Below are 25,652 nucleotides of genomic sequence, written 5' to 3'. Positions count from 1 at the left end.
GACATTATGGCGTAGCTAATAATTCGCTGATTTTTTCTCCCCCTCCATTCAAGGAAGACGCGAGCGGCTTATAGAATAGGAAATTTCTCAAGTGCCAGGAAAGCCGGGATGCTGTAAAGGTATGTAACAGCCTCCGAGCAAGAACAATGTAGGGTAAACGGGCCTGAAACACTTCTCAGAGAAATGGTCTAGACTTCCGTTATACAAGGTAGCGCGGTTGGACGGTTTAATAATGTAACTGATACACTGCGCGTACACTCGTACATACAATATACATGTTCAATGTTCATACATACATACATACATACATATTACATATAGATACCATAACGCTGTATCCGCGACGGCAAGGAATTGACGTTAAGTATGACTCTATTGTTGCCAACAATGGACCAAGTTTAGGCGCCGCAGCTTCCTCCTCCCTGGCGTTTTACCAAGGGGAAAGGGTGCAAGTATAGGTAGATGGTTAGACCAAGAGAACTAAGAGTCCCGTTGTAATCTAACATTGCATATTAATATACCTTACAGGCAAATTTAATCACGTGTAATAATATTGAGATTGATTATGGCCAGGCGTCCCGAGCCTTCCTTTGTCTAGGAATATTGCTGCCCTCATCTATTTTCTCATTCTCCTTTTATATGCGTATAATAAATTGTATCTTACAAAACTATGAAAATCAGTTACAGCTAGAGAAAAAGGCCAGGAACACGTCGAGGTTTTAATCGGCGTCCTTACAGCCATCACTCTTCTTCTTCTTCTGGTGTTCGTTATCATCTTACTGCTCAGCCGGCGACAGAAACTACAAAACTCACCGACCGTCTTAAAGAATCCCTTTGGATTCGCGATCAACATGAAGGTGATTAATAGTTATTATACGGATTCGTACATCGATCGTTTGTGAGAAATAATCGATCAAAAGAGTAAGAAAGGGGGGGGGGGGAGGGGGGGGAGAACTGTGCAGAGATTCGAACCCTCCATCATTGGATTAATGGTGTCGTTATCTTTTCTCTACGTTTTACACCTGTTTGAAGGGTCTGCTGCTGAACCTAACACCAAGTGGAATGCTTCGCGACAACGGCCACGCCGGTTCCCCTGGCGCAGCCGAAGATTTAAGCATGCACGAGTCCCTGACAATGGAACAATTTCACTCGCCCCTCGTTGCTGCTCAGTCGCTCTCCTTCGAGCCGACCTACGCGACGGTGGTTAAGACTGGTAAGAGCTTGCAAGAAAAGAAACACTTGTGGATAATTTTATTTCATTTTTATTTTTTCTGCCTTACGTTTTTCTTATTTTTTATGCTGAAATAAAAACTCAAGCTGGTCTTAGAGGACGTTTTTGTTCCACAAAACACGATACTGGCAGCGAATTAACGCGCCTGAGTTCAAGCCACTCAAATTGCAACACTGCGAAGCAGGCTGCGTACCGTGAGGCGCAACGAAAGAAAATTTCTATACGAAATTGGAGGAAAACAAAAACATTTTTTATTCTATTAACAGTGTCTCTGGACGCAGTAAAGGACTTTGAAGACATCGAGGACGAGGATATCGGAGGTTCGTCCGACGCGTACGAGAGTAAACCACGAGGTGGAGTAAAGACGGATTTGGTAGTGAAGGGTTCGTCGGGGTGCAGCTACGCCTCGCCCACTTCGCATCAGGGTAAATCCGGCTCGAAACATTCGCACAATTACAGAACGCTGCAGTCCGGTTCTAGGGGGACAAACGCTCCTGTAGTATCGTCAGCCTCTCCCCAGAGGGACCTTGACCTCTGGCATTCTAAACGATGGCATACCGCCCCCAAGGAGAAACACAAGGTTCGTGTAAGACTGCCACTAATTATCACTGCGCACTGTGAACGCGATAAGAGAGCGCGGGCGGGCTGCCACAGGGGCGGAGGAATGAGGCGCTTTGCCCCCCCCCCCCTGCCGCTCCCCCCGAACTCGAGATCTTGAATTCCGTCTCGTTGCGGTTCGTTAATGAATCGGGTGGCGTTGTGCGAGGTGCAGACAGCCATAAATCCTCCGAAGTCTGCTCACGTCTGGTCGGCTGGAACGAACCCGCAGCACACAGTCTCGGGCCCCACGTTATAGTATTAAAATAATGGAAGTTGACGTCTCGTTAATTAGCCGACACCTCCGCGGTGCCTCCACGACAGCGTTAAAACCGTCCGCCCTCGTCGTATCATATGCGTATCATATACCTGTACCTCATGTTTATGACGGTTGGAAATTGAGTGGCAAGTTTGCTAACTGCTTAGTGGAGATGCGGTTCTAGTTTGCCCGACAGTTAACCGCGCTTCGCTTTCCGAACTTCCAAGTCACCTTACAGTCCTTTCAGTATGCGTGCAACTGGTACTACATTTGTGCTTCTTCGGTTGTACCTGGTGTAGAAACTTGCTCAGTTGGCACTGTAAGAAAGTTTGAAAGTTCCCTTTTTGTTCAACTTCACATCAGATACCGGCCCCCGTCGTCTGCTGGAACATCGCACCGAGTATGAGCAGGCCCTACAAATGCAAAGAAACAGAACCGACGGAAATACCGAGACAGTGTCTCCGCGTTGCTGAGAAACTCGGTTCGGGCCACATCGGAGAGGTGAGTTTACAACGAGGCTAATGATTGTCGTAACTAGTCGATATGCAGCCCCCCCCCCCCCCCTTCCCCTCCACTCGTACGGGGCAAATTCAATAATCTCAACAATCTCGCGAGCTTCCCTTAACGACGTCCAATTACCCACTTAATCTCGACGCCCCAATTCTATCCTGATGATGCATACTTCCTGATTAGTTTTCCCCCTACCTTCGAGGAATAATTATCCTCCTAATATAATCGATCGTCAATTTTACAACCGAGTTCTTTCCGCCCGCCCTGACTTCCTGCACGACACCGTTCCTCACCCGCCTTCAAATCCATGCAGGTCATCATCTGCGAGACGGTTGGACTCGGCGCCGTTCTTACCGGCGTCGGAAAACTGGTTGTTGCCCGGGTGCCACCGATCGACGGTGACGAAGCCCTTCGGGAGGTTAGGTTTCTCTCAAACCTCATCGACCCGAACCTGGCCCGCGTCTTCGGCGTCTGTGCCGGCGACCCCGCTCCTTGGACCATCATGGAATATACGGAACTGGGAGACCTCGCTCATTATCTGCAGTACAGCGTTCCTTTGACCGGTACAACGAGGACTAGTTGCAGTCTGAAGGCTCTCAGGTTCGTGGAAATACGACCGATCGGGAATCAGTGTACGATTTGTGCGAGAAAAATGTCTGGAACTTATTTCCGACGAATCTCACCACCCAACGCCGGCGAATAGACAACCGTAATTAACTTCATGACAGGAAGACAGACCTCAAATGTAACTTCAGTTGCCTGTCTGCCTGTATCAAGGCGGAAATACAGACGTCAAACGTAACTACGGTTGCTTAACTGCCGGCGTCGAGCAGCGAAATTCTCTGGTAACTCCGATTTTCCTAACCCTGATCACCGACTTCCAAAACGCAAATAGCGTCGGGGATGAAGTACCTCAGTCAGTAAGAGGGAGTCAGTGACAATTTAACTCAAACGACGAACTTATTTCTGACGAAACTCGCCGTTCAACGCCGACGGATAGGCAACCAAAGATACACTTATAACAGGGAAACAGACCTCAGATGTAACTACGGTTGCCTAATTGCCGGCGATGAAAAACGAGATTTGCCTGTAACTTCGATTTTCGTAACTCTGATCACCGATATCCCACAGCCAGAGCTGCCTACTCTACATGGGCGCGCAAATAGCGTCCGGGATGAGGTACCTCGAGTCGAGGAATCTCGTGCACAAGGATTTGGCAGCTCGCAATTGTCTCCTGGGACGTTCTTACGCCGTAAAAGTGACCGACATCGCGATGTGCAGCGATCTATATAAGAAGGACTATTGTGACATCGGTGGAAGGCCTCCGGCGCCAATCAGATGGCTGCCATGGGAGAGCGTGTTATTGGTGAGTGTCAACCTCTCTATTCGTTCATTAATTCATTCGTTCATCCGTGTTTCGGATTTCCGTCGTTTTGACTCCTCGTGCCTTTTTACGTCTTTTTACAGGACAGATACACCTGCGCCAGCAGCGTTTGGTCCTTCGCCGTTACACTTTGGGAGGTGATGAGCCTCGCCCGGGAAAAACCCTTCCAGCATCTCAGCAACGAACAGGTCATCCAGAACGCCGAGCTAATGTATTACGGGGGAGAGCTGCAGGTGAGGATTACCTAAAGTCTTATTCGATAGTCTTTAGTTTTTTTCCCAGAATATTCGTTTATCCATACACTTTTCTTTTGCGCTACAGGTTTTACTGCCGAAACCAACTATGTGCCCAGAAAATGTTTACAAGCTGATGTGCTCCTGCTGGAAACGCGAGGAAACTGTACGACCGAGTTTCAAGGAGATCTGCGGGTTCCTGGTCACCATTAATGGCGACTACATCCCAGCGTAGAACGTAAATCGTCGTGCTTGACTGTGATAATTGACGAAGAGCGCTGGGAAATCGATCTCCTCCATGCGTCAACGTGTCGTTTAATATATCGCGCTATTTCCTGAGATGAGATTAGGGCAGTCAGACTCTCTCGGCCGAAATTCTTCATGACACTTCTTCCTAGCGCGTATAAATGATGAATAATTAATTGTCAGCTTGTGACAATCCTTAGACATATAATATAAATATATATATATAAATATAAAAAGAATATAATGATGTATATTCGATTATGTACGATATGTTTATGACACTACGTTGTAACTGATGCGATTTCCGTTGACAAAAAAAATAATTTACTTACTTCGACGTAGCTGATGTAAATTTTTCACGATAAAACAACAACAATCGGAGAAAACTGATAAACGGTGGCGATGAAAATAATCTGACGAAAGAATAATTGACGTGGAATATTAATTGTTCCAACGATAAACTTTTCACTGTTTCCCGGATGATAAGTATTACGTTTATACACCGAATGCCGTGAGTAATGTTAACGATTGATTAATTACATACTGTACAGATCCTTAACTTTAGAGTTATTAAAATATAAATCGCGATATAAGAACATAGGTATATTATATGAATAATTTCATCGTATTATATTGTATAATGTTTAATGTAAAATTCTGTAGAATCTAAAAACTAACTAATCTACGAACTTGTATATTATAGCGTATACTTTACATTATATATAATGCGTCTACATGAGAAACACCGTTTTAATTTACAAAACTAATAAACAATTTCCATAGTTAAAATTGAGGGAAGTTTTCGGTATCGGTACTCTATTACACTCGGGATTACATTTTTTGCTCTCGCTTCTCGTAATTCATTCTATCAAGAGCCGCAGCGGTACAAAATTTAAAGTCAAAAGCTGCGTTCCAATTATTCGCAATATCACTCAGGTCTTTCCGAATTGTGACGTATTATTCAAATCCGCAATCTTCGTTTCTCGCTCTGCTATGAATTCCCACGAATTCAATGCGTTAAACAACGGACTGAAAATTGTACAAGTACGTTTTCAAATCCACCTAATCCATCAAAGGTTTCGTTCGCAATTACCTTCGACTAGAATCGGTGAAATCGATTCCAATTATTCCCAACGACGGAGTAAAATTATTAAAAAAAAAAAAAGGTCCCCAACAATTTCCGACGGAACAATAATTGACGAGAGTGTAAAAGTTGACGCGAAAATAAATGTACAGCCGAAAATGATATCGTTATAATGTAGCCGTTTTGCGAGGATATCAGGAAGCGATTTCCCTGCACGAAAATCCAAATAATTCAATGAGAGAAACTCGATTTTTTTTTCCAGGCTATAATGCCAGGCTACGTCACGGCGCAATTCGTCTTTGAGACAAATTGTCCCTCCAATCGGTAATATTCCACCTCTGCATAGGTGAACCGGTATGTGTGTGCGAAATGTAAGTGAGTGCTGGTCAACGGAAGGGACACGTTTGACTGAGGGGAGAAAACCTGAAGGCTGGGTCACGAGCTTTTATCCACACTCGTTTGTGTGCCCGTGTCCATTAGCCGAAATGAAATTGGGCAAATTGTCCCATTAGACAAAGCGAACGTGAGTCGCTACTCGGACCCCGGACATTCGTTTTTCCCGGGACTCACGAACACCGGAAACCGACTGACGACGACCCGAAGTCACATTTGTGCATTACAATTTATGCATATTTATCCACGACGCGAGTTGATACCTTTGATGGATGGAATGCCGAGAGTACGTATCGTTATTTCGAATCATTAAATCAATTGTGTTTCACCTAAAGTTGTATTATCGTTCCTTTGAAACAGCCGGACAAGTTCAGAATTGACCATTAGAAAAGAACGCCATCAAACGAAACGCATCTACAGATTGGACTTTATTGGTAGACGAAGACTTGATTGGAATCAAATTAACAACTTTCGAAGATCATCATTGAGACAGTAGCTTTATTGCCTAAAACTTTCCGCATATCTATGTCTATAAAGTATTTTACCCATTTGCATTGAATCTAAAATTGATTTCTTGTTTTTTTTTTTTTAGAATTATCTCATTCATCCTAGAGTTGTCTTGCGCTGCGGTATGAACATTTTTTCACTTTACAGCGGTTAGAAACTCAGATCTTGGATTAAGATTGATTCACAGAACGATCCTTTACACTCGGGTATAAATAATAACAGAAATCAATCATGTCTCCATCATGACTAAGTAAAATACTGAACTTTGAGCTGCTTTTGGTTTTATTGAAAAATTATGTGTAAACGAGGTTAATTTGTTTCGAAAGTGCAAAGATATAACGTTGATGAAAATATCAGGTAACTCTGTTTGAGCAAATGAGCAACCCCTTTCCATTCCCACATCTGTAATGAACTCCATACCGAAAAAAAGTTACAAGTCACCGTTCCTGGCTACAGAAATGTTGTTTAATTTTCTTCAAATATTTCTACTCTTTTCCTGTAACTTTGATCCACTCATCGGGGCTGATAAATTCGTGAAATCAGTTCAACTTTCGCAATTTCTTGGAAGCCGATTTCTTTTAGCAAGTATAAGGAAAAAATTGACCCCCATCGAAGTGAAGATTACCCGAAAAACTAGGACAGGCTGTAGTTCAGACTATACTTAGTCACACACGTACCTGATGAGAAATGGAATAAACGTTTTCGCCCGAAAATATAGCAGCCGAGTCGACCCTAATCGACCGTGTTCACGATGCGTTGGCATAAATAATGGTAAATTTTTCAGAACATTCGAAATACAGCATATTAAGCACACGCATATCTGTCGACAAAAACTTACGACTTCCTTTCGGTCTGCAATCCATGGCATGTATATTGTGCATGTGGGTATGTTACATGCCTGTAATACGAAGCTGATATGGCTCGCGGCGTTTCGATTGCAGCTCGTCTTCGTCGGAGATAGCAAAACCGGCCTGACCATTTCAACCAGCTCGGGGCTGCCCGGCTCTTCTCTTCATTGGTTGGAGTTCGATAAGAGCCGTAGTACACGGCATCGGAATAAATAAAGAACGACCAGCTACTCATTGGAAACTGAAAATAAGTATAACCATACCACTTTGCTTCGGTGGATTTACTTGTTTTATGATACGACTTGCGAGAATGAAGCAAAATGGTATATGGGGCAGTCCAGATCGTTTATATGATTGTTCTCATTTTGAAGAGCAGTCATTTTTTTTTTCTACATTTTTTTCAGCCCGGTTCGAATTTTCTACAATTTTTTAAAACCATCTTATTGATCGAGACGATTTAAAAATCTGAAAAAGTCTTGAAACATCATGTGTCAGGTATCAGAATTTTGAAGCTTATAGCCCAAGTGGGGAGATTTTTCTTTCTCATTGTTTTCAAGCTTTTTCCGACAAAAAAACTTTAAAACAATTAGAAGCGCAAGTCGTTTTACTATGGATGGTTGTTGAAACGTTTTCATATTTCGCACCAGATCGTAGAACATTTTTTCAGATTTTTCGCAAGTAATTTTTTTTTTTCTCTTCATTTTACTGATAAAAAAAAAATTGCAAATCGTAAAATGGTTCCGGAAAAATCTAAATATTTTCAAAAATCCGGTATGACATATGAAAATGTTTCAGCAATGATATATAGTAAAACGACTCTCGCTTCTAATTTTTTTCAACTTTTTTCTACCAGAAAAATCTTGAAGACACTGAGAAGGAAAAATCTTCCCACTGCAGTTCTAAGCTTGAATATTTTGATACCTGACACATAATTTTTCAGAATGTTTCCAGATTTTTAAATTGTGTCAATCAATAAAATGGTTTTGAAAAATTGTAGAAAATTCGAAATGTGTCGAAAAAATCTAAAAAAAAAATTAGAGCTTTTCAAAGTGAGGAGAATCATATAAAAAATTACGGACAAAACCCGAGAGGTCACGGAGTGTACGTAGATCGAAGTGACCTGAACTGCCTCATATGTACATACATGTTACACATTATTACACCCGTGCATGTCACACGCCATTCCAATTCCTTATCGCACACATATTATCGCTGTACAAAAGTGATTTCAATGTCCGTTGGATGTTGTATGGATATATGTATTTCCAAAAACCCGATGGATGATAATTTCGCTTTCAACTGTCTAGAAAGCATTCTAATTACTTCACAGGTTGCTGTATCGGTATTTTTACCCTAAAAAAAAAAAACTCCTTCGGTGTTATAGGTTTACTTTAATGTTAAATGCCTGGAATTTAATGCGTAAAATGTGAAGAGAATTAAAAGCCCTGGAAGAGATATTTTTAAATTATTTCCACCTTATTGATCTCGAAGAAAAATGATCAATATCATATTTCTCACACGAATCGGAGTTCAAACTTCGAAAATTTGTAATAGCGGATACATTGTACTACATAGTTCAAAATAAAACAAAAAACTTTGTCATATTGTCACGTAACATAGTATCCACGGGCTTTTAAATCGTTAATCACGAATCTGAATTTATAGTTCGGAATTCAAATTCACTTGTCTAATTACAAACACGTGGCGCGTGACTTAAGAATCGACATATTTGAAAAGAAAATATCATTCGGAAGAAAAATGTGCATCTGAAAAACAAAATTAAACGAAAAATAGTGACGGTCAATGATTTCTTGCGAAGAATTACCTTCTAATTAATCAATACTCGATTGGATACGCTTACAAAAGCTTCGCTTTATAGTCAGAACAATAATTTACTCGACATATTTTCTTCTTTCTCTTTGTCCACACGCACGTGACGGTAGAACTTAATCTCGAGTGAGATCAGAGCCTGGTTGTTGCGTAAAAAAAAAAAAATCCTGTCATATTTCTGCAACGCAAATATCGCATACCGTTCAATTCTTATCTTGTTCTCTAATTCTTAAGGTGTTGTCGCAGCTCTGGGAATTTCGCAATCCGCAGATAAACGCCGGGACATTCCCGACGCGTATGTCAGGATTACCAATCACTGGTTGCGACCGGATTGCGCCAATTAGTCGGGACTCGAGGAAGCGACTCAAAGATATCGCGAATCGCAGTTCGTTCCTCCTTGGCTCGTCCCCACGCCCGAACTTTCTTATTATTATACGTATAATGTACGTGCCCACGCTTCCGCATGCAAATGTGTAGCCAACCACACACAAAGACGTTGAAGGCGTCGAATCGCGTGCGTGTGAACACCTTCTTCATATAACAGTGGCCGCACTGGAAAGTGGCGGCATTAATTCGTAAACAGTGATCGAGCAATCTAGAAGAGTAATCGCTTGCAAAATGCGTTCCGTTTTCATTTTTCTGCTCACCGTAATGGCGCTCGTCAACCTCCCAGGTGAGTCCGAACTCTGATTTCATTCCACCGATCGAATTTCCACTGATTTCAAGAGTTAGCCTAAAGATCCCAGCATGCTTTCGCAAAATTTTCATCTCTGTTGAAATCAGAGCAATTCAACTGTTTTTTTTTTTTTTTTCTCTTCATTTTAGACAATTTTAAGACAATTTTATCGGTAGGTAAAAAAGGGATCTATCTGTATAGAGATGTCTGTTGAAATCAGATCAATTCAACTGTTTTCTAAGACAATTTTATCGGTAGGTAAAGAAGGGATAGAGTAGAACGACGGTCGGTAAATGTATAAGGGAACAGCGGATAAGGAAGGAGCAAGAATGATCTATAAAGATAGGAAGCTCTAGAAGAATAATGTTCTATAAAGAAAAAAGATGTATAAAGAGGTAGACTGGAGAAGTCAGAGTGTCATTATTCAGTGAGAATTGTATGTAAACGTTCTGATTGATATATATCTGGTAAACGAAGAAAGTGTCCTACTTCTATCAACAGTGTCGGATATTTTAGACTAGCATTATGCACACACACTGTGAACCGAAGTCAGTCTGCGTCGGTCATACAAACGTGAAGTGTTCGACGTCTGCTAAATCGAAAATTGATAAGATAAGCGATCGCTGCAAATTTTATCGCCGAACCGCTAATCACGCACGTTTTTTCAGGCAACTCTGCGAGTGAATCTTGTCCGACGGAAAACTGCATGTCACAGGATAACTGCGACATTCTTTGGAAGGGGGCTGAATGTCCGAACAAACAGCAAGTCTGTTGCAGCGTTGGTGAGTGATGATAGTTCTTTCCTTTTTGCGAGGATCGATTTTCGATCACTGATTATTTCTCGATACAATTTTAGTGAAAAAAAATCAAGAGACCGCATGCAGACACTACGGTGGAGAGTGCATGAAGAAATGCAATCCAAGCCTACAACGTCCTGGTCCATGTCCTAACAACAAGGTATGCTGCGTCCTGATCCACTGATGGATGCGCGAGACGACGGGAGATGTGGATTGATCATCGGTTCGATTGTGTTTTTTGAATAAATGAGTTTAGAATGTGAAAGAAAAAATTTACATCCTTATTTATGATATGAAATCCTGCGATGGTTCCGCAACAATTTTTATGTCCGTGGAGTTTAATCTTACTCAGTTTGGAGCGTGACAATTTGAGTAAAAAAATTCTGGTTTCAACTAGTTCGTGTCTCTCTGTATTTTTGTAATACATGGTCGATTCTGGAATACAAATATCGTACTATTCGATTCTTATTACCAACGTCGGACGTTGTTGCGACTCCGGAAACTTTTACAATCCGCAGCTAAACGCTGGCACTTTGCCGATACATCGGGGAAGACCGATCGTACTTTTCCACAGGCAAATTGAACGCAGGTGATATCTCCAATGATTAGAATATGAGTGAATTGTATTTACACATACAGATCATGCAGGCCATAAAGTGCATGCGTGTGAACCCATTGTTTATACACATAATAGTGGCTGCACGGCAAAGTGCCGTCATTTGTCAATAGCCAATGAACAATCTCGAAGAGTAATGGCTTGCCAAATTGCGCTGCGTTGATATTTTTCTGTTCACCATCATGGCGCTCGTCAACCTTCCAGGTGAGTCCGAACCACCGTTTCACTTCACCGATCGAATTCCTGTTGATTTCAACTGGAAACCTAAAAGCTCAGCATTCCTGCGCAAAAATTTCAATCTCGAGGCATCGAATAAATGCAGTATTACGCAGACTGTGAACCGAATTTGATTGGCACCGTTCAGACCAAGGTGAAGTGATTGACTTCGGCTAAATCAAACGTCGATGAGCCGGTGTGAGGCAGCTTTTGGATTCGGTACAGCAGCACCAACGTCAATCGAAAATTTCTTCGCTCTCTGTTTATTATGCACGATTTTTCAGGGATAAACTCTCAGAACAAAATTTGCCCCAAATAACATTGCAGACATGAAAATCTTTGCGCAGCTCCAAAAACAAAAACGACTACTGCTGCAGCGTTGGTGAGTGATAAAGGTTCCCTCCTTTCCACCTTTCATCATATTAGAATATTTACATCTGTCGATCGATATTCATCCATTTATTATTCGCCAAAGCAATTCAATTACCATGATTGCCTCACGATTGTGCAAAAATCTACGGCAAAATTCAGTCCAACTTTCGAATTGTCATCCGGATTTCCTTACCCCCGTAAAAATATTGCAGGGAATTGAAACGTCTCGTTGATTACTTCAGATGATAATTTGCTAACCAGTTAAAAAAGGGAGTAGAAAAGAGACAACATCCATAAGCTTTATGGTGCACACAATTTTATTAGAGCACTTTGTAAGAGCAGGAATATAAGAAGTGTTACGAAACCATCGAAGGATTTTCGGTATATCAAAGGCATGGAGGCGGATTATTTTCCTACACGTTCTTGGCAGATCCATTGATAACATAATTTAACCAATGATCAATCCATCGCTCCTCTTATGTCGTGCATCGATCACGCGTCCACCATGCAGCATACGTCACCTTCTTCAGGACAAAGATCAAATAGGGCTGTGCGCGCGTTGTGGGTCTCGGTGCATTCATCCATAAACATGCAGGTGCCGCCTTGGTCTGTGCAGGCGGCCACCTGACGTGATTCTGGAGTCGCTTTGACAGATAATAAATAGATGAAAATTAATCGACACAAATAGATAATTTAATACGATGGATGGCTGAAGGAAGGAACTTTTATCACTCACGATCGAGGCAGCAGGCGAATCTTTTTGACGAACATTCATACCCCACTCTATAATTATTGCAATCACCATCATATCTGCACATTGTCGAGGGGCACGGCTCTTTCTTAGAGTTTATACCTGAAAATTTGTGCGTAACATACAGACAGCGAAGAAATTTTCAATGGACGATATGGTGCTGATGCACCAAATCCAAAAGCTGCCTCGCTCAGGCTTATCGACGTTCGATTTAGCTGAAGCCAATCACTTCATCTTGGTCTGAACGATGCGAATTAAATTTCGTTCACAGCTGCGCAATACTGCATTTATTCGATGCATTGAGAGTATAATTCTTGCGCAGGCATGCTGAGCTTTGAAGTTTCTAGTTGAAATCAACAGGAATTCGATCGGTAAAGTGAAACGGTGGTTCGGACTCACCTGGAAGGTTGACGAACGCCATGACGGTGAACAGAAAAATACTAACGAAGCCCATTTTGGTATAGCCCAATTGTTACGTCCAAAATAAGGCGATTAAATGCAGATGAACCGAGAGGGCTGATTTCTAAATATCGTTTAAGAGAGTTTAGTATAAAGTTTATCTTGGAATTGTCAACCAAGATTTCTTATAAGCTTTTTCCGCCATCTTGAAAACGGGTAAATTTTGTTATATCTCAACAACGATCAACGGAAGGTGAAGAATTCATATGACTTTAATTGTAGAGCGTTAAAACCGCAAAAAAAAGTATATGATCATAATTTTTATTTTACGAGTCGTCCCAAAAAAAAAAATTCACCCCTTTTTTCAAGATGGCTGAAAAAGCTCGGAGAAACTCTTGGTTGGCAATACAAGTTTTTCTCAGCCCCTCCCCCAAATAAAATATAATAACTGTACTAGCAAGCGTTTACTCTGGTCAATCGTTCGTTGAATGTCGACAAATGCCGGGACTCTATGTTCTACAAGTGTCTGTATTGGACTGAAATGTCGATTCTCTTATCGCATAACTAATCCCTAAAAAGGCCGCATTCACAGTAGTCATCATGCGTGCGATGAACGTACCTTGCTTCATAAATCACGGCAGATCTGATGTAAAACCAATGACTGTACAATGATTTGGATGAAGCCTGATTGGACATCAGCTCTTTTGGACACTAAAAATAATTGGAAGTCGTATTGGACGCTGAGATTTATTGGGCATAATACGATCGGATATGGGGGTGTTACGGACAGGCCTTCATCAACCTGGTTCTGAGTAGAAAAGTTTCGAATGTTTTTTTTTTTTTCTTACTTGAACATTTATATTACAAAATGTAAAACTAATTTCAAAGACAAGTGCTGTTTCGATTTAGTGTAGCATTTACGGACGTTTTTGGATTCCGATCGATACCATGTAGTTTCAATTTCAAGGTTTCATTTAATTTCCACTTACATTATTCTATACAGGTGATAGTTCCACTTATCGAACTCGTTACTGAACAAAATCGAGGAACTACTATACACTGAACCAATCTGAAAAAATTAGGTTAGGTTCTCTGTTTACCATCTACTACTGATTTGCAACTAGGGTTTTCTGCTTTCTCGATTTACTATTTTTCTCTGGAAATTTTCAAGAAATTTTTAAAACTTTCAAAAAGTCATATGAAGGCTTTATTAGAAATTCAGGAATTTGTAATTGTGTAACCAGGCGAAGTGTGTCAGAAATAGGTGAAATGATTATTTAGCCTGGAACTGAGGTTGGAAGTTGAAGTTGATTATTCGAACGTTGGGATAGGAGTGACTCTAAGACAAGAAGTACAAGCGCACGAAAAGTGTAAGAATCCAGGATAGTTAGGAATAGAATTAGCAAGGCAATGGCGATAACGAGTGGCGTGAAGCTGAATGAAAATTGCAGGACAGGTTGAGAGTATAGCGTTATCGTAAGAAAAGTCGAAGCGTTGGCAAGTGGAGGCGAGAGGATGTCGAGGAAAATGGAGAAACGCCGGACAAAACAAAATTGCAAACTAAATGCAGAAAAAAATTGAGCTCATTATTAATAATCAACATTTATTATTTATTCAGTCTTTTTTAAATTCAAATTTCAATTGCTAAAAACAATTTTCTAACAAAACTAACTGAATTAAACTTAGAGTATCTTTATATAAAACTTTAAATTTGTCTTTTTATTAAAAAGTAGGTACTTTGAATACGTATTTCAGCTTTTCCTCTGAGGTGAATAGAAATATTGATCACACATTTCTGTATTTATTCCTTCTTTGGGGCCCATTGGAGCCGTGACCGCAACACCGCTGGCATCCAACCGTGCTATGCCCAATAAATCTCTGTGTCCAATACGGCTTCCGATTATTTCAAGTGTCCAATCGGGCTTCACCCAAATCATTGTACAGTCATTGGTTTTATATCAGAACTGCCATGATTTGTGTAGCCAGGTACGTACATCGCACGCATGATGACTGCTGCGAATGCGGCCTTTTCATGAATTAGTTCTGCGATAAGAGAATCGACATTTCAGTTCAATACAAACACGTGTGCAACGGAGAGTACCGGCATTCATCAACAGTCAACGAACGATCTCGAAGAGTAATCGCTTGCCAAAATGCGCTACGTTTGTATTTTTCTGTTCACCGTCATGGCGTTCGTCAACCTTCCAGGTGAGTCCGAACCTCCCTTTCACTTCACCGATCGCGTTCCTGTTGATCTCAACTAGAAACCTAAAAGCCCAGCATGCCTGCGCAAAAATTTCACTCTCGAGGCATCGAATAAATGCAGTATTACGCAGACTGTGAACCGAATTTGATTGGCATCGTTCAGACCAAGGTGAAGTGATTGACTTCGGCTAAATCAAACGTCGATGAGCCGGTGTGAGGCAGCTTTTGGATTCGGTACAGCAGCACCAACGTCCATCGAAAATTTCTTCGCTCTCTGTTTATTATGCACAATTTTTCAGGGATAAACTCTCAGATCAAAATTTGCCCCAAAGATCATTGTAGACATGAGAGTGTCTGCACAGTTACTCGGAAAGGGCTTCAGTGTCCGGACGAAAACTACGTCTGCTGCAGCATTGGTGAGTGATAAAAGTTCCCCTCTTTCAACCTCCCACCATATTGGAATATCTACATCTGTCCATTGATATTCATCCCCTTATTATTCGTCAAAGCACTTTCGGGGGCAAGACGTGAGCAGAGTGCCTGCGGGGAGCACAACGGCACGTGCGTCAGTTACAATGATTGCGTCGCGAGTGTAGACGAACCTCACCTATGTCCTCACACCGATGACATATGCTGCATCCTGACCCGCTGATCGATGCGCAAAATAACGAAAGCGGAGGATTAATCATCGGTTAGATTGTGTTTTACTCAAGAATATGTAAGAAATTAATCCGCCTCCATGCCTATTATGTACCCAAAATTCTCCGATGGTTCCATAACACTTTTGATGTTTCTGTTGTTACAAAGTGTTTTGAAAAAACTGTATGGATCGTCAAGCTTGTGGATGTTTTTTCTTTTCTACTCCCTTCTTTAACTGGTTAGCAAATTATTATTTCAAAGAATCGACAAAACGTCTCAACTCCCTGCAATATTTTTACGGAGATAAGATAATCCGGATGACAATTCGAAGGTTAGAGTAAATTTTGTCGATCAGTTGACGAGAAGGTTCTGGATTTGGTGAAACCAACTGAAGGAACGCGAGAGGGGAGGGTGGCCAGTTTAGTGTTGCGAAAAATCTGGTGGACGATAATAATTTACATTTAAGTAATAAAAAATTAAGTGTATTGTTTAATGAAATATTATCATTACGTAATGACGATACCAAGCCCCCCCCCCCCCCCAACCCCCTCGCCGATGTAACAAAGGGTAACGAATTCCTTGACTTCCTCCCATTTCGAGCGCGTTAAATAATTTATGGACGCTCCCTTACGAGAGTTTATTTACTTTTGACTACTACTAGAATCAGCGCTCTAACTTTAACGGCTAACTTGTGAAACTTTTTAAATTCACTAACTGACCAACCCTTACTATTAAAATCAAATTGTCTAAAAATAGGATTTCAGCATTTCTTTTCCACGATTGCCAATTTCGGTTTCAATCGAGCATTCAATTTTTTTTTCAATATTTCGGGCCCGACGGAGCCGTGTCCGCAATACTGCTAGTATCCAAACGGGCCCATCGCCATGATTTTTCATCGACATCGATACGACGGAAATGATAAAAAAAAATTTTGCTCTCATGCTTCTTTCCAGCTTTGATCGCGTGCACTTTTCGAAATTCAACATCGAACATATAATATACCTATAATACTGCAGGAGTTCGTTATTAGGGGTGAAAATAAAAGCAATCTGTAAACAGTTGGAATGTTGCCTTGATGTTTCAAAGCCAAATTATTATCTTCTATCAGATTTCTCGCGACACGAACTCGCCACCACCCTCCCCTCCATGGGCATGGATGCGGATTATTTTCTTACATATTTTTGACAGATTCATTGATAACACAATCTAATCGACGATCAATCCACCGCTCCCATTATCTCGTGCATCAATCAGTCGGCCAGAATGCAGCATACGTCGTTTTCTACAGGACATATATGAGCTAGCTCTTTTTTTGCAATCATGCTCGCCATACACTCATCCGGAACGATGCAGACGCCTCCTTGGTCTGTGCAGGCGGCCACCTGATATGTGGTTACATTTGCTTTGACGGAAAATAAGTGAATGAAAATCAGTCGACACGAATAGATAATTTAATACGATGGAAAGCTTAAAGGAAGGAACTTTCATCACTCACTAAGAAGGATGCAGCAGACGTAATCTTTAGTCTGACAACGATGGTCCGGACGAGAAAGCATGCAATCATCCTGATGTATGCAGACTTTTTCGGGGCAAAAATTGGAATCAGAGTTTATACCTGAAAAATCGTGCGTAATAAACAGACAGCGAGGAAATTTTCATTGGATGCTGGTGCTGATGCATCGAATCCGAAAGCTGCCTCGCACAGGCTTATCGACGTTCGATTTAGCTGAAGCCAATCACTTCACCTTGGTCTGGACGTGGCGAATTAAATTCGGTCTACAGTCTGCGTAATACTGTATTTATTCGATGCCTTGTGAGTAAAATTCTTGCGCAGGCATGCTGAACTTTGAGGTTTCTAGTTGAAATCAACAGGAATTCGATCGGTAAAGTGAAACGGTGGTTCGGACTCACCTGGAAGGTTGACGAACGCCATGACGGTGAACAGAAAAATACTAACGAAGCCCATTTTGGCATAGCCCAGTTATTACGTCCAAAATGAGGCGATTGAATGCAGATGAACCGAGAGGGCTGATTTCTAAATATCGTTTATGGAAGTTTAGTAAAGCTTATCTTGGAATTTTCGACCAAGATTTCCTATAAGCTTTCTTCGACATCTTGAAAACGGGTAAATTTTGTTATATCTCAACAACGATCAACGGTAGGTGAAGAATTCATATGACTTTAATTGTAGAGCGTTAAAACCGCAACAAAAAAGTACATGATCGTAATTTTCAAATCACGACGAAGAGCCAAGTTGTAACAAAAAAACAAAATTCACCCCTTCTTTCAAGATGGCTGAAAAAGCTCAGAGACACCCTTGGTCGACAATCCCAAGTCAAGCTTTTCTAAGCCCCTCCCCTAAATAAAATATAATAACTGGACTAGCAAGCGTTTACTCTTGTCAATCGTACGTTGACTGTCGATAAATGCCGGGACTTTATTTTCTACACGTGTTTGTATTAAACTGAAATGTCGATTCTCTTATCGCAGAACTAATCCACAAAATGGTCGCATTTGCAGCAGTCATCATGCGTGGGATGTACTACGTACCTGGCTACACAAGTCACGGCAGTTTTGATATGAAACCAATGACTGTATAATGATTTGGGTCAAGCCTGATTGGACACCAGCTCTTTCGGACACTCAAAATAATCGGAAGTCATATTAGACGCAGAGATTTATCGGACATAACACGATTGGATACCAGGGGTGTTGCGGACAGGCCTCCATCAACCTGGTTTTGTATAAAAAAAATTCGTAGTTTTTTTGTTTCGTTTTTGTACGTTCATATTATAATCTAATCTCAAAGACAAGTGCTGTCTTAATTTGGTTTAGCGTTCACGACCGTTTTTGAATCCCAATCGCTAACATGTACTTTGAATTTCAAGGTTTCATTTAATTTTTACTTACATTATTTTATACAGATATAAAATAATATATTTGGATACATCCACTTATCGTACTTCTTATTGAACAATATTGAGACACTACTATACACTGAATAAATCTAAAAGAAGTAGGTTAGGTTCTCTGTTCTCTGTTCTGGACCAGGAACTGCAATTGCACCACCTCCACACTCATAGTAGGTTCTCGAAATGCATCCCACGTCAATAAGACACTCATCCCCATCGCGGAGGGTTCCGGACTTGTGTATACGACCCTGATTTCAATCGAGCATTCGTATATTTATTCCTTTTTTGGGGCCCATTGGAGCCATGACCGCACCACCGCTGGCATCCAACCGTGCTATGCCCAATAAATCTCTGTGTCCAATACGGCTTCCGATTATTTCAAGTGTCCAATCGGGCTTCACCCAAATCATTGTACAGTCATTGGTTTTATATCAGAACTGCCATGATTTGTGTAGCCAGGTACGTACATCGCACGCATGATGACTGCTGCGAATGCGGCCTTTTCATGAATTAGTTCTGCGATAAGAGAATCGACATTTCAGTTCAATACAAACACGTGTGCAACGGAGAGTACCGGCATTCATCAACAGTCAACGAACGATCTCGAAGAGTAATCGCTTGCCAACATGCGCTACGTTTGTATTTTTCTGTTCACCGTCATGGCGTTCGTCAACCTTCCAGGTGAGTCCGAACCTCCCTTTCACCTCACCGATCGCGTTCCTGTTGATCCCAACTAGAAACCTAAAATCCCAGCATGCCTACGCAAAAATGTCACTCTCGAGGCAGTATGCTAAATGCAGTATTACGCAGACTGTGAACCGAATTTAATTCGCATCGTTCAGACGAAGGTAAAATGATTGACTTCGGTTAAATCGAACGTCGATAAGCCTCTGCGAGGCAGCTTTTGGATTCGGTGCATCAAGACCAGCGTTCATTGAAAATTTCTTCGCTGTCTGTTTATTACGCGCGATTTTTCCGGTATAAACTTTCAGAACAAACATGGCTCCGAACAAAACTACGATCATGAGAATCCTCACTCAAACCCTCAGCCGGGGGATGATATACGCAGGTGGAACCCTCGTGAGTGACACAAAATTCCTTTCTTTCAACCTTTCCCTATATTATTAAAGTACCTATATCTATCGATTTATTTTCATTCATTTATTATTTCTCGATACAATTTCAGCTAACACACTTTTGTACGTCTCCTGCGAGGGGCAAGGTGGCTCGTGCATCCGTCGGAGCGATTGCATGTTGATGACATCCTCGAAGGTAGATGCAGTCGGTGCATGTCCTAAAGTAGACGTCGTATGCTGCGTCCTTGATCATCGATTAAGTTATGTTATCAATGAATGAGTCACGTAAGAAACATGTGTACGAAAATAATCCGTCTCCATACTTATGACATAAAATCCTCCGATGGTTCCGTGGCACTTAGGTGTTCCTGGTCTCGCAGAGTAGTTTAAAAAAATTGTACTCATTATTAGGCTCGTGGATGTTTTCCACTCCCTTTTTCAACCGGTTGGCGAATAATAATTTGCAGTTTTTACGCTGCGACGTACCTTTTTCAAAACTCTTCTTCAATTTAAACAATCAAGCATTTTTCTCCAGCAGCTTGAGCCGCGTTTATCGCCCGATGCATTATTTCATTCTCATATTTATATATAAAAACTATTTCCATCTCTCTTTGCAAAAGTCTAAATTTCATTCAGGTTCACACACTAGATAATTATAATTTTTCATCCTGTTATCGTATCGTTCATATTTCATTAATCAATCATTCGAACACTATACATTATCTTCACCCAACTTAAGCCATATTCAACCATTTATTCTGAACGATCATCCATCCCATTTCATCAATATAAATTAGCCTCAACCATTCAAACAAAATCCGTCATCGCCGTGTATTTTACATTAAATATGACATTACCGGTTCATCGAAAGGTAAGTCTCTTACGATTTTTAATCTTCGATTATTTACAATCATTACTACCACTGCTCCCTCACGTCTCACCCCCGCGCGTAACACAATAATCAACAAATTAACTTTAACTTCAACTTTAAGTTCAATTTAAATAACAATTCGAAGGTCAGACTAAATTTTGCCGATCGGTTAATGACGTTGCACGCGAATTCGTATTCCCGCCGCACTTTATCCGAGCTGAGTTAGACGCTTCGGGGTTTGGCGAAACCGACTGGAAGAAAGCAGGGCCGGGGAGGGGGGGGGGGGGGGGGAGGCTGGCGAGTAACGAGGGGGACGAGGACAAGAACAGGGATGCCCGAGGCGCTGCAGGCAGACGCGAGTCGCAGTCGGTTCGGCCCCCGGGGGCGAGTTGTGAGCGAGGATGACGCCGCTCGCGGTGGCTTCAAGGATGGGGAGTCGGGGTCACCGGGGGCCCGTAGAGGCCGCCGGCTGGAGGTGGAGGTGGGGGTGGGGGTGGGAGTGGGGGTGGGGGTGGAGGTGGGGGGCGGAAACGGGCAGAGATAGCGGTGCGGCTTCGCGGCGAGCGCCTGCGGCGAAAATGGGACAATGCGAGCCGCCTCCGGCGAGCTGCGGAAGGTGGAGGCCGGGGGTGGGGGTGGGGGTGGGGGAGGGGGTGGGGGCGGGGGAGGGGGAGGGGGAGGGGGCCTCTCTTCGAGCAGTAACGACGCCCCCGGGCTGACTCTGGCCCGAGGCTGGGAAGAGAACGGAGAAAATGATAAGCGCGAAATGAAATATTAATAATAAACAATATTCCTATACCCTCCGTGAGCGACTCGTCTTCTTTTCCTACTTGCATGCAACGCGCGCCGCCTCCTTCCTCAACTCATCGTCGAATGCTGATTGTCTACCAGGAACGCTTTGCCTTCTTCGAATCTATTAAGCATGCTGCTGCACTTCCGTGTGATTGTATTCCGCTGTTCGTTGTTGTTGTTAGTGTTTTTTTTTTTTTTTTTTTTTTTTTTTTTCACTTTACGGTGAAATATGGTAAGGCAAATGAAACTCCGGACGACGCCGAATTAGGATATTAATGCTGGACTCGGAAGTTCTGCTGGACTCTGAATTTCGGCACAAGTCTTTAATGTGACGTATGAAATAACTTTGTACTATTACTGTGGTGTACAGTCTTCGATTGTTGCAAGCGCAATTGGATACAAGGTATAGGAGAATCGATATATTTATCTTGGCAAGTGTTTATCTAAAGTGGATTGAACAAGGTTCGTGGATTGGGATTAGAAATCAGATTTTCTGACTCATCGGGTTATTCAGAATCTGCTAGAATACGGTGAAAACTTAATAACTTCTATTCATAATTTTCTTTTTTCCCCGATGTAACGATGCTGAATCTGCAATAATGTTTCGTAACGATAATCAAAGTCTAAAAAACTAATGGTAAAATCAATACAACAATTTAAGTTGAGACATGCATACCATAATAAAAAAAGAGTTCGGGCTTAACAGTAGATAGAAAAAGACGTGTATACTAATTTTCAACTTGAGGAATTTTATTTCTTTATTATTACAATAATGACAATGTTATTTTACAAATTATTAAAATATATAATAATAATAAATATATAAATATAAATATTACAATTTTATTGACAAATTTTACTGTAAAAACCCCTTTTTTTAAAAAAAAAAAAAAAAACAATTTGCTTCAGTTGAAAATTAATTGAATAACGTTATTTTACGCTTTGCGAAAAAAAACCTCAATACTTTGCGACAAGTCTAATATTTTCGTTGTAAAATCTCGAAGAAAAGTGAATATTTTACATGATTTCAACTTGAACTTCGAACAACGTTTGAAAGAGTAGAGTCGTAAAAAACTGATAACAGACCTTTTTTATAGAGCATTGAATTCCCTAGAAAAATATGTATCGATCATTTATTAACGAGTATACATATAGCCTCGTTACCGAGCAACAAAAATCCACAAATAAGTAAAATTATTTTCGCCTATTGATCAAATAAAAAATTAAAAGTATCTACACTAAGTGCTCAAATAATAACATCAGACGTCTTATTTCCTGTTTCCCCTACGACTATGAAACATGTGATTTTGAAAAAGAAATAAGAAACGGTACATTTTTTCCGACCACCCTAATATACAATACACATCTAAATTATCACCGCTGCACGCGGAAGAAGAATACCAAAGATGATCTCTCGGTCCCCGCGTCTTCGCTCGGTGCAGCGGTGCGGATGCATTGCGGTATGAATACGAGGTGGGCACCAAACTACCGGAGGCAATTTCCTAATTGCAGTGAGCGAGAGGTTTCAGGTACGTGTACACGAGGACTCGGGGGCGGGAGCCGGGGGCGGGAGTAGAAGAGAGGAGAGAGGAGAGAGGAGAGAGCGGCTCTCGGATGGCAAGGAGAGGGGGGGGGGGGGGGGGGGACCGAACGCGAACGCCCCCGCAACCGTAACCTAGCTCCAAGATCCTCGGAGCACGAGGCTCACGAAGAGCCGGAGGCCCTCCGCACTCTTTCCCCTTTTCATCTCGTCGCTGCGCCGAAGGATGGAGATGGGGCAGAGAGGAGGGAGGGAGGGGAAGGGGGTGAAGAAACGAACCCCCGATCACCGGGTTCCTCTCACGACTCGTCGCCGAGGAGGTGGTGCACCGAAGGAACGATGGGAGTATGCGAGGCGGTGGAACACCTTCGACTGTTCGCGGATAATGGGGCCTTTGTTCGACGACACAGCCTCCGGCCGGTCAACGGACCTCGAGGATCTTGGGAAGAATCGAGCGGTTCAGGTCCAAGTGGACGTGGATGATCCAGCTGATTGTCGGAGGTGAAACGCGCGGCGAGACTCGTCATCGCGGTGAAAGATATTCTGGTGGGGTAAGAAAAAAAAAAAAAAACTTGGAAGGATAAATATTTTGAGTGACCAATATGTCGGAATTGAAATGAAAAAATTGGAAATATTGATTCTTACGCAAGTTTTCATACCCACACAGAGATTTGAAGCAGATTTAGTGAGTCTGGGGGTGTTTTTCGAGGGGTTCGAGTTTCTCGGAAAACGGAAGGACGAACGCCAATTAATTGTTTCGGTGAAAATTGGGAACTCGACACCGCGTATCCTCCTCCTGTCGATGCCGGCTAGCGTTTCCCCCGTAAAGGAAACAAGATGCCCCATTGCCGTAAGGCCGAGGTCTTCCGATTCTTCGAAGACAATTACACGACTTTCGATGACAGCGCGATCGTTATGATATGCCGGAATTATGCATGTATGTACATCGAGAGTTGATACTATATGTAATAAATCGGTGACGAAATAGTTGGAATTAAAGGTGAACACGCAGGTTATAAATAAATTTACAAAGCGCGCGATTCCAATCTGCTCTCCAAGGTAATTGTCTTATATTTATATTTCAAGTTTCTTTATTCGTTCCAATTTCCCTGCCGAAGGAACCATGTAACTGGACACAGGCCTTCGGGCAATGCCGACATCCCTCTCTCTCTCTCTCTCTCTCTCTCTCTCTCTCTCCCTGTCACTCTCATTTACTTGAACTTCTTTTTTCTCAACTTTAATAGGCGAAACGAGAGGACCCTCGGTTGCTGCAGGAAGAGGATAATTCTCGTTGTTGGTGGGCCACGGCGGCTAGTCTGATCCACGATTACGAATCGTTCTTGGCTCTCTCACGTGACCTCTGTGGTGGGTGGGTGTGTGCTTAACCTTTTTGATGGAAAGGGAGATCGAGCAAACGGGTGGCAAGAGAGGGGGGGGGGGGGAGGGAGCAACCTCGACGTCCGACGATCACCCACGCAACAACACGGCATGTAAATTACCAGAGGCTGTGAATCATTTCGTAAACCGCGTTGTAGGCTGGGATACGAGGCGGGAAAGGGGGGCAGGGGGGGGAGCGATTCTGGGCCCGATCCTCCTCTGTCCTGCGGGCCCCATGGCGATCGGTACCGCGGCGCAGCTCGCGTCCGCTTACATAAGATGAAGACGAAGGAAGAGGAAAAGGAGGAATATTCCTTGAGAAAGGCTGCACCACGGTGCTGATCGTCGCGGACGCTGATCCCCGTAGATGGCCGTGGGACGCGCTTCGGGCCCCAACTCCCACCTATATGGCTTATTAGGTATTTCAAGCTTCGGGAAGAATATACCCAGCGCGCTGGAGAAGAACAATATGCATAAGGGGGCAGAGAGGCGTTGGGGAGATCCTTTCTTTCGTCCCTTCTTTCCTTCCCGTTTCGTAGGATGCGAGGACCATGGTGTTCATCGCATAGCGTTCACACGAAATCGCTGCAGATTCTATTTTTGGACTCCAAGTCGATCTACCGCCGCGTGACTAGCCAAATGGAGATCATAAGCTCCCACCTCCTTCTACTAATCATCTGTCTGTCTTCCTCTTGTCAGAATCCAGCTGAGTGAGTAGGAACTAGCAGAACAAAATATGTGGAACAGTTCCCGCGAAATTCTTCCGCCAATACCGTGCCGGTTGTCCCAAATGCGTCACTCCGGTTTCACAGCGATGAATTTTCAAGGCTCGATTCTTGGTGTTTGGGCCTCTCGGCGGATGGGAAATCACATGTGGTGAACTCTTGCCATCGTTTTATTGGGCCTCGAGTTACGTTTGGTGGTTTATAAGCGCCGGTGACGATCGAGCGTCCAAAATAAAACTCGAAGTGAGCGGATCAACAGTGGCCATCTTGATTTGCTAGTAATCAACAATTGAAATATACACGTGACCTAACCCCACTCGTCATTTCCGAGTGTCAACGTCGCGCACTTCCTCCTCGTCACAATTCACAAACATACCAAAAATCACGTGACATTGACTCGGCGGTGCAGAAAAGGCGTCCTGGTGGACTCCGACGCGTTGTAGGTACAGCGATGCGAGGATGAGGCGGAGGTGAAAGAGGATCGAAAAACGGCGGAGGGGGAGAGGGAAGCATTGTCTGATGATGAGGGTAGCCCGTGGTGCCGTGGAGCGAGGCGCGGAGAGGCG

At 42.6% G+C, this 25,652-nt stretch overlaps 5 protein-coding genes across 10 annotated transcripts in view; 3 read left to right on the top strand and 2 right to left on the bottom strand.

Moving 5' to 3' along the window:
- LOC124404384 (discoidin domain-containing receptor 2-like) overlaps positions 1-4,863 on the top strand; it is a 41,879-nt gene extending 37,016 nt beyond the window's left edge. For both annotated transcript variants that reach the window (XM_046878469.1, XM_046878468.1), the window contains 8 exons: positions 682-857; positions 1,033-1,213; positions 1,498-1,811; positions 2,451-2,588; positions 2,911-3,197; positions 3,729-3,963; positions 4,065-4,214; positions 4,303-4,863. In XM_046878469.1, the coding sequence (XP_046734425.1) occupies positions 682-857; positions 1,033-1,213; positions 1,498-1,811; positions 2,451-2,588; positions 2,911-3,197; positions 3,729-3,963; positions 4,065-4,214; positions 4,303-4,449 (1,628 nt within the window). In that variant the 3' untranslated portion in view covers positions 4,450-4,863. The remainder of the gene's footprint in view (positions 1-681; positions 858-1,032; positions 1,214-1,497; positions 1,812-2,450; positions 2,589-2,910; positions 3,198-3,728; positions 3,964-4,064; positions 4,215-4,302) is intronic.
- A 4,853-nt stretch (positions 4,864-9,716) lies between these two features.
- On the top strand, positions 9,717-10,891 carry LOC124404190. The gene is made up of 3 exons (XM_046878131.1): positions 9,717-9,795; positions 10,467-10,580; positions 10,655-10,891. Exons 1-3 carry the CDS (start codon positions 9,741-9,743, stop codon positions 10,777-10,779), a joined length of 294 nt encoding a protein of 97 aa, XP_046734087.1. The 5' UTR covers positions 9,717-9,740; the 3' UTR covers positions 10,780-10,891.
- Positions 10,892-12,110: 1,219 nt separating this feature from the next.
- LOC124404207 lies at positions 12,111-13,453 on the bottom strand. 3 transcript variants are annotated; one of them, XM_046878155.1, is made up of 4 exons: positions 13,418-13,453; positions 12,950-13,073; positions 12,536-12,652; positions 12,111-12,443 (listed from the first exon to the last, which is right to left on the bottom strand). In XM_046878155.1, the coding sequence occupies exons 2-4, from the start codon at positions 13,002-13,004 to the stop codon at positions 12,292-12,294; spliced, it is 324 nt and encodes a 107-aa protein (XP_046734111.1). In that variant the 5' UTR covers positions 13,005-13,073; positions 13,418-13,453; the 3' UTR covers positions 12,111-12,291. The 3 variants fall into 3 exon arrangements, with proteins under 3 accessions (XP_046734111.1, XP_046734110.1, XP_046734112.1); XM_046878154.1 differs by having other exon boundaries at positions 13,404-13,436; XM_046878156.1 differs by lacking the exon at positions 13,418-13,453 and adding an exon at positions 13,306-13,356 and having other exon boundaries at positions 12,950-13,154.
- Positions 13,454-15,016: 1,563 nt separating this feature from the next.
- LOC124404293 lies at positions 15,017-15,922 on the top strand. The gene is made up of 3 exons (XM_046878320.1): positions 15,017-15,157; positions 15,454-15,570; positions 15,664-15,922. Exons 1-3 carry the CDS (start codon positions 15,103-15,105, stop codon positions 15,804-15,806), a joined length of 315 nt encoding a protein of 104 aa, XP_046734276.1. The 5' UTR covers positions 15,017-15,102; the 3' UTR covers positions 15,807-15,922.
- A 1,032-nt stretch (positions 15,923-16,954) lies between these two features.
- Positions 16,955-18,225, bottom strand: LOC124404257. 3 transcript variants are annotated; one of them, XM_046878239.1, is made up of 4 exons: positions 18,176-18,225; positions 17,705-17,828; positions 17,289-17,408; positions 16,955-17,195 (listed from the first exon to the last, which is right to left on the bottom strand). In XM_046878239.1, exons 2-4 carry the CDS (start codon positions 17,757-17,759, stop codon positions 17,044-17,046), a joined length of 327 nt encoding a protein of 108 aa, XP_046734195.1. In that variant the 5' UTR covers positions 17,760-17,828; positions 18,176-18,225; the 3' UTR covers positions 16,955-17,043. The 3 variants fall into 3 exon arrangements, with proteins under 3 accessions (XP_046734195.1, XP_046734196.1, XP_046734198.1); XM_046878240.1 differs by having other exon boundaries at positions 18,190-18,216; XM_046878242.1 differs by lacking the exon at positions 18,176-18,225 and adding an exon at positions 18,072-18,173.
- Positions 18,226-25,652: the final 7,427 nt, after the last annotated feature.

This window comes from Diprion similis, chromosome 3, assembly GCF_021155765.1.
Source record: "Diprion similis isolate iyDipSimi1 chromosome 3, iyDipSimi1.1, whole genome shotgun sequence".
Classification (NCBI taxonomy): domain Eukaryota; kingdom Metazoa; phylum Arthropoda; class Insecta; order Hymenoptera; family Diprionidae; genus Diprion; species Diprion similis.
This window is presented reverse-complemented; position numbering and strand designations above follow the sequence as displayed.

What these genes read in the sequence shown, in the direction of transcription:
- LOC124404190 (XM_046878131.1), top strand. Translation starts at nt 9,741, where the DNA reads ATGCGTTCCGTTTTCATTTTTCTGCTCACCGTAATGGCGCTCGTCAAC. An exon ending in GGCGCTCGTCAACCTCCCAG is followed by an intron (nt 9,796 to 10,466) that starts GTGAGTCCGAAC and finishes ACGTTTTTTCAG; the next exon opens with GCAACTCTGCGAGTGAATCT. An exon ending in GCAAGTCTGTTGCAGCGTTG is followed by an intron (nt 10,581 to 10,654) that starts GTGAGTGATGAT and finishes ATACAATTTTAG; the next exon opens with TGAAAAAAAATCAAGAGACC.
- LOC124404207 (XM_046878155.1), bottom strand. Translation starts at nt 13,004, where the DNA reads ATGGGCTTCGTTAGTATTTTTCTGTTCACCGTCATGGCGTTCGTCAAC. An exon ending in GGCGTTCGTCAACCTTCCAG is followed by an intron (nt 12,653 to 12,949) that starts GTGAGTCCGAAC and finishes ACAAATTTTCAG; the next exon opens with GTATAAACTCTAAGAAAGAG. An exon ending in ATTCGCCTGCTGCCTCGATC is followed by an intron (nt 12,444 to 12,535) that starts GTGAGTGATAAA and finishes TATCTGTCAAAG; the next exon opens with CGACTCCAGAATCACGTCAG.
- LOC124404293 (XM_046878320.1), top strand. Translation starts at nt 15,103, where the DNA reads ATGCGCTACGTTTGTATTTTTCTGTTCACCGTCATGGCGTTCGTCAAC. An exon ending in GGCGTTCGTCAACCTTCCAG is followed by an intron (nt 15,158 to 15,453) that starts GTGAGTCCGAAC and finishes ACAATTTTTCAG; the next exon opens with GGATAAACTCTCAGATCAAA. An exon ending in CTACGTCTGCTGCAGCATTG is followed by an intron (nt 15,571 to 15,663) that starts GTGAGTGATAAA and finishes TATTCGTCAAAG; the next exon opens with CACTTTCGGGGGCAAGACGT.
- LOC124404257 (XM_046878239.1), bottom strand. Translation starts at nt 17,759, where the DNA reads ATGGGCTTCGTTAGTATTTTTCTGTTCACCGTCATGGCGTTCGTCAAC. An exon ending in GGCGTTCGTCAACCTTCCAG is followed by an intron (nt 17,409 to 17,704) that starts GTGAGTCCGAAC and finishes ACGATTTTTCAG; the next exon opens with GTATAAACTCTGATTCCAAT. An exon ending in CGTCTGCTGCATCCTTCTTA is followed by an intron (nt 17,196 to 17,288) that starts GTGAGTGATGAA and finishes TTTCCGTCAAAG; the next exon opens with CAAATGTAACCACATATCAG.